We start from the raw sequence: 12,490 nt of genomic DNA on the forward strand, positions 1-12,490 counted from the left end.
GATTGGGGAGGAGTCAGAGACTTTTTAGCCACAGAGATATGAGAGGTGAATAGGAACATTATTTCATAATATTACTACTGACATGGAACAAAAAAAAAAGTGTACTTGAAAAAAACTCAAGACAACTTTATTGAAATCCACTCTGTACAGAACATGTTAGTAACTGGCCAGATCTTAAGAGTCTGCACAGAGTGAATCAAGATGTATACATGGACACATTACAAGCGTGAGCCCTGCCAACGGAACAGTCTGTAGCCCTCCAGGGCCCTTTACGTAAAATGGAAAGAACGATATTTTGCTGCTCAGACCTGCCAAAGTTCTCTTTAAGTTTGGGTGGTGGCTACTCCATGCCTTATAGACACACTATGTGCTTTCAGCATCAGTTGCTCGTTGTCTTTCTTTGAAGGGCCAAGCCACACCCACTCGGGTATCTGCAGACTAAGGTAGTCTCAGAGTGTTGCGATTTCTGCTTTCCCTCCTTCCACACAAGCCACGAGCTGAAAGAGTCCGAGCCTTTCATGAATGTGACTGCTCTCTCACTAGCTCTACATCCAGATGAATTTGAAACATGGAGATCATAAAACACCTTTTAAGCACCGAGGTGGCTGATATCTACATCCATTGAGACACACTGGTCTATCTCTAGTCTCTTGACTCTTCAATGGACTGGGCAGATCAATCCTTCCATAAACATTGGTTGGTTGGACTCTAGTGATTTCCCCTGGTTTCGAGTGTTTGGCTATCTTATTCTTGCACAGCAGTCTCCAGACCATTCCCAGCATCCCATTTTCTCAAAAGGAAATATCAGACTCAGGGCATACAGTACATCTTGCTTTCTCCAGTGCTGCCTGCTAAGTTGTGACTTGCTGCCCGGGCAGGTGGAGTCTTCCAGCATCTGTGGCAGCCCAGGTCGGAGTGGCTCTTGGATCTAGAGATGGTTCCATATTTGTGTTTCTTGATTTCCCAGAACTGAGAACTCTGTGCTGTCACCTGTATATCACTTAGGTCATTGTATTCATTATTGACCCTGATGGAGGGACAGTGTTTCTTATCTGGGTCTTTCTCTAGATCATTGTAGTTGAGCTACTATAGTATATGCTCTTTGCTATTTTAAGATATCAACACGAACACATCAAATAACATCACCAAATATACCACTCCCATCCTGACTGAAGAGGTAGCTGTCCAGGTGCAAGTATATTAGTATACTTGTATATGCAAGTGTGCAAGACAGATAAAAGCCAGTATTCCTACAACAAGGAGCTCCATATTAAAACACACTATGCAAAATTAGAAGAAGAATCTGATCTCAAGTAGGAGAGATTGATCCAAAATGATATTACTGGGAAAGAAGCCATTTCAGTACACTTGGCCTATGAGTGTGTACTGAGTTAAACAGAGCAAGACAAAAATAAATGTCTGCTCCTGGCATAGGGGACAGAATTGGCACTATTCTACCCCTATTGGGACCATTTTACCTTGAGGATGTCTCAGAGCATCATCTAATCTAACAATTATATTCTCTTGTCTTCTGAGAAATCAAAGAGGTTGCCCAAAAACTTGGAAAGGAAACAGGATAAAATATGGACACGATTGTGGATTTTGTTCTTTAATTATTCAGCTGTAGAATTCCAGTCATCTGAGGACGTTTTTGAATTGTGAGCAACTCTGGGCTTCTTAATTCAGGCGCAGAGATTTTAAACTCTGAAAAAACAAAACAAAAAAAAAACAACAAAAAACAAAGAGGAGGAAAGATTGGGTGAGATTTCAAAGATAAGACACAAGTAGGAGACCATGTAATGCTGTTAATGGAAACAAAGTATTGCAGGACAGGAAGAGAAAGACCGGGGAAAGCCAGTCAGGCTACACTCTGTTACCCAGGCTTCCCGCAACAACTACCCTTTGCTTTGGCCTGATGCTTGCTGGTCCTCACTCTGCCATTGTGCGGATTCCTCTATTCCCTCTGCTGGCCTTTCCAGATCATTTCTGAACCCAGTCTTATAGTCAGTAGCACCTCACCAGTAGCTCTTTATGCAGAACTCCAGGGGTGAGACTTGTTGCTAGTGCCTGGTAAGTGCCAGAGCTCTTTATGGCCCCTGCATCCTGGAGTTATAACCTGTCTCTTCAACCAGGCTCTTAACTGTAGGTAGCACTCGTCCCCATAACCAGACAGTCAATGTCTTGGTGTCCCTGGGCTCCCAGCTCCTCAGTGTGGATGGAGGAACAGACAACCCGATTTTTGTCATGCTGTCAGAAGTCTGGTCACCAGAAACCTTTAGATACGCCCAGCGTTGTAATAGCTTCTGGGGTCCGCAGCACAACACTGCTTTCAGCTGCTGAGGTTCCTGTCATCTATAGAGTGCAGTGAGTTTAGGGAAAGGTTTTTAAGAAAGTGCTAATTGCTGAGAAGGGCAAGAGCTGAAGAATGTGGGGGTGGGGGTGGGGGAGTGGGGGGGTAGGGGGGAGGTGGTAGAAGATACTTCCAAGTGCTGGGCATAGCAGGAGCAAAGGCACTGGGGCTAAAGGGAACGTGTTATCACTCCCCGCTTATTCCTCGACTGACTCGGCATGCCCTTGGGCACTGTGCAGTGGACACTGCCACCTGTTTATGGCCACTTTCCTCCCTGCTCTCCCTTGCTTTCTCCCCTCCATCCCCGCTAACTTTATCCTAAGTCCCTGCTGTGTCTCAGGTTACAGGCACTGGGGGGAATCAAACTTGTTTCAAGACTCACCTTTCCTCAGTCTCTCGCTGCCTTCACTCTGCATTTGGTTTCTGAAAGAGATCGAAAACAACTTCAGAAGCCAGGAAAGCCCTCAGACAGAGAAAGAGGGGACGTGAGGCATTAGACTCTTGGGTCTCAGAGAGAAATTACAAGTGTGGGCTGGGAAGTTTTTCCGCATCCCCAGGATAAAAGTATTCTTTTGATGACTGTATCTTAAGTTCTAATGTTGGACATAATCCCACCTTCATATAGTGATATCCTTACTGAAATAGAGAGGCATGAGGCTAACACATTCAGTTTTACCAGTCATTTGATGACCAGGAAAAAGTTTCCTGTGTGTGTGTGGGGGGGGGGGGTTATATATGGGTTTAGAAGGGAGAGGAGAGAAAATCAATCCCAAGGCTGATGCCTAGAAGGGTTGGGCAGATGGTGCTGCCCAACACTATCATGTGTTGGTTGCACAGACAGGCTAACGTAGGAAACCTCTGGCCAGCTAGCTCCCCGAAGGCCGAGTTGCTCTTTGAATGAACTTACTGCTGATGCAATTTGGGGTTCAAGTTCCTCCAGGTTGATTGATTCTCTGTCAGCATGACTATCCCGCTCTAACGTATGGGTTGTGTTGCTGGGCCTGAAATGAAAGCATAAGGACCACTCAACAATACCCTGGTGGTTTTGTGATGCAGCCTTTACCAAATAGAGTCTTCCAGAACACTTCCTGTCGCTGGTGTTCTCTTCAATGTGCGTGCACATTCGAGAATGACCACCCTCACGGATGTATAGCCATGAAAAAGATTTGATAAGTTTAACAAGTGATTATGGTATATAACTCTGGCACAAGCAAGACAGAAAGCATTATGGAACTTCCCTTTCTGAGTCCGTTCAGACAACCCCTTTATCCCACCCTGCTGTTCCTGATCGTTGATGTGTTTAGCTTTTCTTTATCTCAAACTTCAGATAAACAGGATTACACAATGCAGTCTTCTCTTGCCTTCGTTCAGCATACAGCTTTGGAAATTGGTTTCTATGGCTCGATGGTTTTTCCCTACATAACTGTACCTGGTTTTTCCCTACATGTTTATATATATATATATATATATATATATATATATATATATATATATCCTTTGTCAAGTGTATATGTAGAAATATTTATATTTTCTCTAAGTTTGTGACTTTTTGTTTTCTTGACAAAGTCAATGGACAAATATTTTAATTTTGATGGAGTTTACTATATCCATTTACCCTTTTCTGTTCGTACTTGCTTAATTAACCTAAAGATGCAAAGATATTTTTCTTTCAGAAATGTTTAACTTTAGCTCCTTTATTTAGTCTATAATTTATCCTATTTTGTGTAAATCATATTTTCCCTCCTGAATTCTAATTATTCCATTACCAATAGTTGACAATATTGCCCTCTCAGCATGGTTTTCATATCAAAAGCAATTAAACATTTGATTTTTATCTTCTTTTTTGCCCCTTTCCCTCATTGACTGGTATCTCTGTCCTTTTACCAACGTCACACAGTCTCTGGCCATTCTTTTGGAACTGTTTGCTTTGCTTCTTTTTTGAGATACAGGTCTTACCATATAGGCCAGGCTGGACTTAAACTCAGTCTAACTGCTTCCATCTCCTGACTGCTGGGATTATAGCCCTGTATCACCATGCCTGGCTCCACTTTTGCTCTTAATTTTCAAAATCATTTTACCAGCTGTGGGTTATTTGCATTCCTCCCTATCTTTATAGGTTTGGTTTTTTAATTTTTACTAATAAGCCTTCCAGGCTTTGGATTTAGATTGCTTCAATCCATTAATGAATTTGGAAAAAATTTGTATCTTAATAATATTTTGTCTCCTAGTCCATGAACCCAGTATATGCTTCCATTTAATTAGGTCTACTTCAATTTCTGTCAATAGCAATGTTTGCATTTGTCTTGTTAAATGTATAGCCAAAACTTTATTATGATTTGATGATCCTAGAAACTGGAGTTAAACATTTCATCTGGCCTGGTCGTGGTGGTAGCAGCGCACGCCCGTACTCTCAGCACTTGGGAAGCAGAGGCAGGCAGAGCTCTGTGAGTTCAGGACAGCCTTTCTTGAAAAACAAACAAACAACACCCCATTTTCTAAGTGTTTATTGTTAGAGAGTACACTCGACCTTGATTTTTTTTTTGACCTTGCAAAGTAAGACTCTGTTCCTCTGACTTATTCATTCGCATAGCTGTTTATATGCTTAAACATGATCATATTATTTGCCTCAAAGATAGAAATATTTTTCCCCTTTCCTTTTTTTTTTTTTTTTTTTTTTTTTTTTTTTTTATCTTACCATTCTGGCTAGGACTTTCCAGCACGATGCTAAACAAAAGCAGTAACCACGGGGCATCCTTGCCTTCTTCCCAGTCTTAGGAGAAGAGCAATTTTCCTTTATCATACCATGCTATCAGAATGATGTTGGTAGATGTCCTTTGTTAGTTTGAGAAAATCCTCTTTGAATTCCTAATTCATGAACATTTTTCTTTCTTCTTTAAAAGTATGAATGGGTGTTAATTTTGTGAAAAGCCTTTTCTATATCCATTGATAGGATCGCATCGGGTTTCTCTCAGTCTGTTCCTATGACTGTTACTCCTTGGGGATTTTGAGTGTTTAATTCTCTTATCTTCCTAGAATATCTTCCTGTTTTACGTGGTGTAGCATACTTGTACTATATGACTGGATTTTAATCAGGAATCCCCATAACTTTGGAGCAGCGCAGCCATTGACTATGTTGTGAGCAATCATAATGTTACTATTTCTCTACTCATAGTTGCATTTATGTTTTTCTGTTGCTGATGTCCAATGTCTGGAAACAATAGTTGCACACACATTTTGCTTGTTTTTTAGATGTTTGCATCAGGGAGCAATTCAAGAAACAGCTGAGAGGAAAGGAAAGTCGGTTTCTTCCATACAATTTCAAAAGAGCATCAGTAGTTAGACAGGCTGTCATGCCCTCGTATTACATAGTCTCTCCTTCTGAGATGCATTTCGGACTACAGTTTTGAGTATGATCTTTGTGGTTGGAGACAGCTACTCCTTCCGGTATTTGAGAGCAGACTCTTTCTTCCTTAGGTCTTTTCTCAGGTTGAGCATTCTTTGGTTATTTGACGCCTTGTTTTCAATGTGGTCTAGCCTTAGAGGTTTCATGCCATTTGAAGCACATTGTGGGGGCAAGAACAAGTTTCATAACCTTTAAAGGTGGGAACTGATTGGAGGGAATTTGGTCATGGGGCCACACTTGGGAGAATTAATGTGCAGCCCATGGGAGTGAGTTAGGTCTCAGGAATTGAAACTGTAGAAGCAGGTTGTTATAATGCCCCCTCCTCACCTTAGTATCTCTTCTGCACACACACACACACACACACACACACACACACACACACACACACACACACACACATTCACACACACTGTTCTTACTCTACCATCTATATGTCACAATGCAGCACAACATAGCTGCCTGACCCTGTTCTGCCCCAAACCATAAACCATGATAAACTTTCCCTTAAGGTTATCCAGTCTTTGATATCTTGTTTTAGTCATACAAAGGAACTGAGGCATTTGAGCTGTTTCTTATTTGAGCTCCTGGGTTCTTTATAAATCTGATTAGATTTTTATAATTGCCTAGATTCCTCTTTAAAAATATGGTGCTTTATAGCTCGGTAAGGTGTCCCAGATAAATATAGAACAGAAAATAATCAAATGATCTTTTCATAACCATAGCAAAGGCAGCATAATTACAAGAAGCCTCAGTTTAAAAATGAAAGCAGACAAAAGATACAACATGTGACACACTTTTGCAATGGACGTTAACTTCCGTATTTTGAAGTGGAAATATGATGAGATCCCCAACTTTCAGTTTTTAAACTCTGTGGAGGTTTCTGTTTAAATGATGATGAAGTGTCCTTTGGAAAGGACACTTGTTCTTTAAGAAATTTTAACTAGCCTGATATGGTAGCATAAACCTTCAGCCTTAGCACTCAAGAAGCAGAGGCAAGAGATACAGATGAAACAGCTGGAATGAGTGATGCAGATGTCTGTGAGACCAAGCACAGCCTGGCCTACTTAGTAAAGTCCATGATAGCTAGCTAGAGCTATGTAGTGAGACCTTGTCGCCAAAACATAAAAAGTAACTATAAGAGCAGAGGCTCTTCTAATTTTGCTGTATAGAAGCAAACTGTAAAAGCTATTAGCTTCATGCACACTAATATATACATTTTTTTTTAGTCAAGCCAGTTCCCAAATGAACAAACTGATAGGATAACTTCAAATTAGACACAGGCAATAATTCATAATTACACATGTCCTCCTTTTTCTTTCTTATCAATCCAGGACTGGGGTAAGAAATCACCTAGAATGGACTTGGTATTTCCTTTTTAGTATTTAAATGCTCTAAATAGAATAAATGTACATAGCCAAGGCAGAATTAACAAATGAACCCTGGACAGGACTTTTAATGCCAGGTTAGTTGTTTTGAAGGTTCTCTCTTCTGAGAAGTGGATTTATGTCATTTTTGGAGGAAGTTCCATTCGGGGATGTATTCGTACTGGCTGTCAATGAGCTTAGGTCTTTGTGGGTGGGTCATGCTCACTCCTGATTGGTCTGTTGACAGAATCCAGTTCTTTGAGGTTGTAGAGCTGAATGGACTTCTCATTTCTTAGCTACCAAGTGAGAACCATTTCTAGCCCCTAGAAGTGATTCGAATCCCTTGTTTATGGCCTTCTTTTTCCAAGTTCAAAGCCAACAATGATGACTGAGCTTTCTCCAAATCTCATATGCCTCTCCTTTCTTTTAGCATAGCTTTGTAACCTACCTGGGTAAGTTTCTGTGGCTCATATAAATTTTTGCCTTATAAGATAACATATAGAGGGTCTGGAGAGGTGGGTTATTGGTTAAAAACACTGGATGTTTTAGCCAAAGACCCTGGTTCAGTTCTGAGCCCCCACATGGTAGCTGATAGTTACCTATAATTCTAGTTCCAGTGGTTCTGGCATCCTCTTCTGACCTCTAAGGGTACCAGGCAGATATGCAGTACACATGTACATGAGTGCAAAATGCACATACATGATAGTTTTAGGTATAGGAAATAGAAGCTTTAAAAGTGATACTAATTTACTTATTGCAGTAGAGATCAGAAGAATCCACAAAGCAAAGAAAGTTATTACAGAACTCAAATTCATGAGCATTGTATATCTACATGGCTTGGTTATTCATGGTATGTCTCCTTCTTGGATCTGTCAAGGATCCTTTCTTTGACCAAACTCACTGTCATGTCCAAGTGTCTGACTGCATAACTTTTTGCTATCAATAATTGTACCCCATTCTTTTGGGGGACATCTATGTGCTATGCTCTCTTGTTTTCTGCCTTCCAATAACATAGTTTAGTGTGACCATCTTACATACACATTTAGCTTCTCTACATCCCCCTCCAACTTCTTTCTTGCATGTACACATATCATCCTTGACTTTCTTATTTAGTTTTGAATATTTCTGGTTTCCTTCTGGGGAAAGAAAGTTGTTTTTTTTTTTTTTTGTTCCATCTTTCCTTCGTTCTTGTTGCAAGCTGTTCATTCCACTGAGAAAGGAAACTTGGGGAGCTTCTCATTCACATCTAGAAATTGCTTCTACTTGTAATTAAAGTATTACAAAGTATTTAATTGCTTCTCTAATTACTTTAATTGCTTCTCTAATACTTTAAGTGCTGTTGGAGTCTGCGCCATCAGGGGAAAGCTGCCTGACCAGCAGACGCCCAAATAAAAGCAGAAGTGACATCCATCCCAATAGATATTACACCACACCCAGAGGCAAAAGGAATGCATTAAAACGAGGTGGCAGCATGGTACCTCTAAAAGATCATAATTCCTTAACTTGTGAACACAAAGATATTTTGGGCAAATAATCAAAAAGCCTGCTTACAAAAAAACAATTAATGACCTCTAAGAAGGCATTAAACGGCTAACCCAATTATTTAAGGAAATTAATTCAGGACTCGAATAAGAAAGTCAATAGCATACATAGAAGAACTCAACAAACAAACACATTTTGAGAAAGAAAATAAACAGAAATGCTGGAAATGAAAACCCAATGAATTGGATTTTAAAAGTCCCATGGAAAGTCACTAGACTAGAAAAGGGAGGTAAGGCTTGAGGAGGAGCATCAGGGGCTCTGGAGAGGGCTAGGCGGGTGAAAGGGCTTGCCACACAAGCACCAGGACCCAAGTTCAAATTCTTGAACCAATGTAAAATACAGATGAGGAGCAGGAGAATCTGCCACCCCGATGCTTCTGTGGGGAGGTGGGAGCTGGGAGACAGGAGACTCCTCCAGATTCATGGGCTAGCTAGCCTGGTGTACACCGTGGAAAAACAATGACGTGGCGCTGTCTTGCAGGGCATGTTAGTGCACACCTTTAATCTCAGCACTTGGAAGGCAGAGGCAAGTGGACCTCTGTGAGTTTGAGGCCAGCCTGGTCTACATATTGAGTTCAACTAGCACTAGCAAAAACAAACAACAACAACAAAGCCCCAACAACAACTACAAACAACAACTACAACAACAACAAATACAATCAAGCAACGACTACAAACCTAGGTGTATACCTAACTCAGAAGGTGAAGGACCTCAAAATGAGAGCACTAGAGCACTGAAGAGAAAAAGAACTGTAAGGAGGTACTAGAAGGAGAAACTCTCCATGCTCACAGGCAGGCTGGAAAATGGTGGTAAATGGATACATTACCAAAAGCACTGTACAGATTCCACTCCATCTCAATACACTGACAATGATATTTTCATATAAATAGGAAGAAATCCATAAAATTGATATAGAAAAAACTCCACATAATTGAAATATATCACAATATCTGATCTTAAATCATATTGTATAGGCACAGCTACAGAACTAGCATGATACTGGCACAAAACTAGACAGGCAGGTCAATGGGACAGAATGAAGGACTTAGAAATTAGCCCGTGCTAATTTTTTTAAACAAATATAAAAACATATATTAGAGAAGAAGAGAATAAATGATGCCTGGAGAATTAGATATCCATGTATTGACCACAACTAGATCTCTACTTTGCACCTTGTAAAGAAAACTCTATTTAAAATGGGTGAAGATCTTAATGAAAATAAACTGCCTTTATGGACACTTTAGGGGAACGCATCTTGCCTGGACCCATCTTGAGTGTTTATCCTGTGCGTTCCCCTAAAGTGTCGTGACAAATGCAACTGCACAAAGCTAAAGGGCTGCTGAACTGTGAAGCCAGCAGGGTGGGGAGACAGTCTACTGCATGGAGAAAACCCTCATCAACTCTTCATGGGACAGGACAGTTCCATAGAAGATGCACAAAGACCCAATTTGGGGACTCTTTATGGGACAGGACAGTTCCATAGAAGATACACAAAGACCCGGTTTGGGGTTTTTCATCCAGGAACACCTGAACTGAGTAGGGGAACATGGCTTCCCCTGAACATTGTTAACACCTCCATTGAAAGGAGGTGACCTGAAAACAACAGCAACAACAATAACAACAGACAAGGAAATAAAAGAAAGGAGGCAGGCATGTCAATCAGCAGGTCACTTTGCATATGTAAGACCCACCCAGTGCAGAAAAAAAAAAAAGAAAGCAACACATACACACACACACACCAAACCCAAGACAACATACCTTATTCCCAAATCCCCAATCCCCTAATAGATATGCCTCTAATGAAAATAGCTTGAAGATCCACACAAAGAATTCCATTGATTATGTTCAGACAAGTCCTAGAGGATGTGAACAAACTTTAGGAGAAAAAAAACAAAAAACAAAAAACAAAAAAACAAGCAAAGAGCTTTGTTCTCTTAGGGCAGCTGAGGGTCTTCTGTTCCTCCACCTGACAGCTAGCTAGGCAATTATCNCAGTTGCCCCAGCCAGGCACCCATCTTCCTATGTTTGAGACTGAAAGGAAAATTCAAAGGCTCAAGGCCGAACACTGTGAAAAGGCCGCTAAGACTAACAAGACCATAAAGATAAGGGAAAGGAGTGCCAGAGCCAGCCGGGGCTCTCAGGGTTAGCTCATAAACCATCTGGCAAGAAGGCATCTCCCCCAAATGAGCCAATCACTTGTGGCTGCACCAACTCTCCCCGTCCCCCCCCCCACGACCCTAACCCCATAAAAACCCCTTACTTCTGAGGGTCTGGGTCGACTTCTCTGTTTCCTGCGTGAGATACGAGTCCACCCAGAGCTCTGCCATTAAAGTACCTCGTGTGTTTACACAAGACGCTTTTCTATCGTGTTTCCGAGGGACACCCTCATTCCTGTGACCTGAGGACCCGAGGGAGTTCCTCACGAGGGGGTCCTACAGTTTCAAGTCATGAAGAAATCAATTTTGAACTGCCCAGCTATCTCCCTGACAGATAGCTTTCACAGTGCTAGAAGGTGCTGGAAAGGCTGCTCAGAGAGAAAAGCAATCAGTGGCCTTAGCAAGCACTGGTCTCTGCATGCTACCACACCTGCTTTCCAGACCAAATCTGCCCACTGCACAACTGTGACTTTATGGATATTACCAACTGGTCTATCAGTGGGATTTGGGGTCTGTTTTGTGGGGATTCATGTCTAGTACTGTGAAGTGGATGGAGGAAGTCACAGACCCTAGGAGAGAATCTACTGATCTTGTTCTATTAAATGGTTATGTTATCAACCTGCCTTGTAATTGTTTATATTTATATCCGTAGACTTATGTTGCTCCCAGCCAGAGAGGTTTGTTATCAGAGAGGGTAATGATTAGTGCAGAGACACATTGTTGTTCAAAGTGCTGAAAATAAGTGACTTTGTTTAGCCATCAATGAGACATCATTATCTACCAGCACATCCATACCCCAAGGCTCAGAGACCTTCACAGAAGATGGGGCAGAAAGAATGTAAGAGCCTGAGGATGGAGCAACAACCATCTATCTCCTGAGAGTAGAATTATCAAGAAGAAAGAGGGTAACTGGTGTGTGTGTGTGTGTGTGTGTGTGTGTGTATGTGTGAGTGTGTGTGTGTTGGGCGGGGACAGGAGATGACAAGGAGGAGCTAAATGTATGCAAAGTAGAGCATTTGCATGTGTGAGTGTCACAACAAAACCCATTGTTTCATATTCTCATGTAAAAACACTTTCTTCAGTGTTGGAGACTGAACTTGCTATGCAACACCGAGCTACCTTCTCACCTCCTCTGCTCATTAGAAACACATTTTACATGGTGATCTTCAGACAGGACAAAGACACTCATTACCTGCTAGGCCGGTCCTGCTTCTTGTGATAGATTTTTACCACTAGGATGATCAGCAGCAGCACGACAAGGAGCACAGTAATGGAAGCTCCAGTCTCGAGCCAATACTTTTGAACAGGTTGGGACTCTGGAAGAGCTAGAAATGACCACAAGTTTTCCATTAGTAAGAAACTCATTTATGAAAGGTTCAAATTTACGGCTTGCCTTCCTTCCTTCCTTCCCTCCCTCCCTTTCTCCTTCCCTTCCTTCCTTCCCTCCCTGCCTTCATCATTCTACCCTTCTTCTATCCCTTCCTTCCTTCTTCTCTCCTTCTCTCTGTGTGTCTCTGAGTTTCTCTGTCTCTGTCTCTGTCTCTTTCTCTCTCTCTCTCTCTCTCTCTCTCTCTCTCTCTCTCTCTCTCTCTCTGTGTGTGTGTGTGTGTGTGTGTGTGTGTGTGGTGACAGGGTATTATACCATGTACCCCTGGTTGGCCTAGTATTTATTGTT

The 12,490-nt window shown here is 41.6% G+C and overlaps 1 protein-coding gene across 1 annotated transcript in view; it reads right to left on the reverse strand.

Annotated features, from left to right (window-relative positions):
- Positions 1–1,592: 1,592 nt before the first annotated feature.
- Cd86 (CD86 molecule) overlaps positions 1,593–12,490 on the reverse strand; it is a 24,554-nt gene continuing 13,656 nt past the window's right edge. The window contains exons 4-7 of the mRNA XM_029544759.1: positions 12,008–12,140; positions 3,258–3,351; positions 2,733–2,773; positions 1,593–1,704 (exon numbers count right to left, since the gene is read on the reverse strand). Coding sequence (XP_029400619.1) covers positions 2,756–2,773; positions 3,258–3,351; positions 12,008–12,140 — 245 coding nt within the window. The 3' untranslated portion in view covers positions 1,593–1,704; positions 2,733–2,755. The remainder of the gene's footprint in view (positions 1,705–2,732; positions 2,774–3,257; positions 3,352–12,007; positions 12,141–12,490) is intronic.

The sequence above is a fragment of the Mus pahari genome, chromosome 12, assembly GCF_900095145.1.
Source record: "Mus pahari chromosome 12, PAHARI_EIJ_v1.1, whole genome shotgun sequence".
NCBI classification, from domain to species: Eukaryota; Metazoa; Chordata; class Mammalia; order Rodentia; family Muridae; genus Mus; species Mus pahari.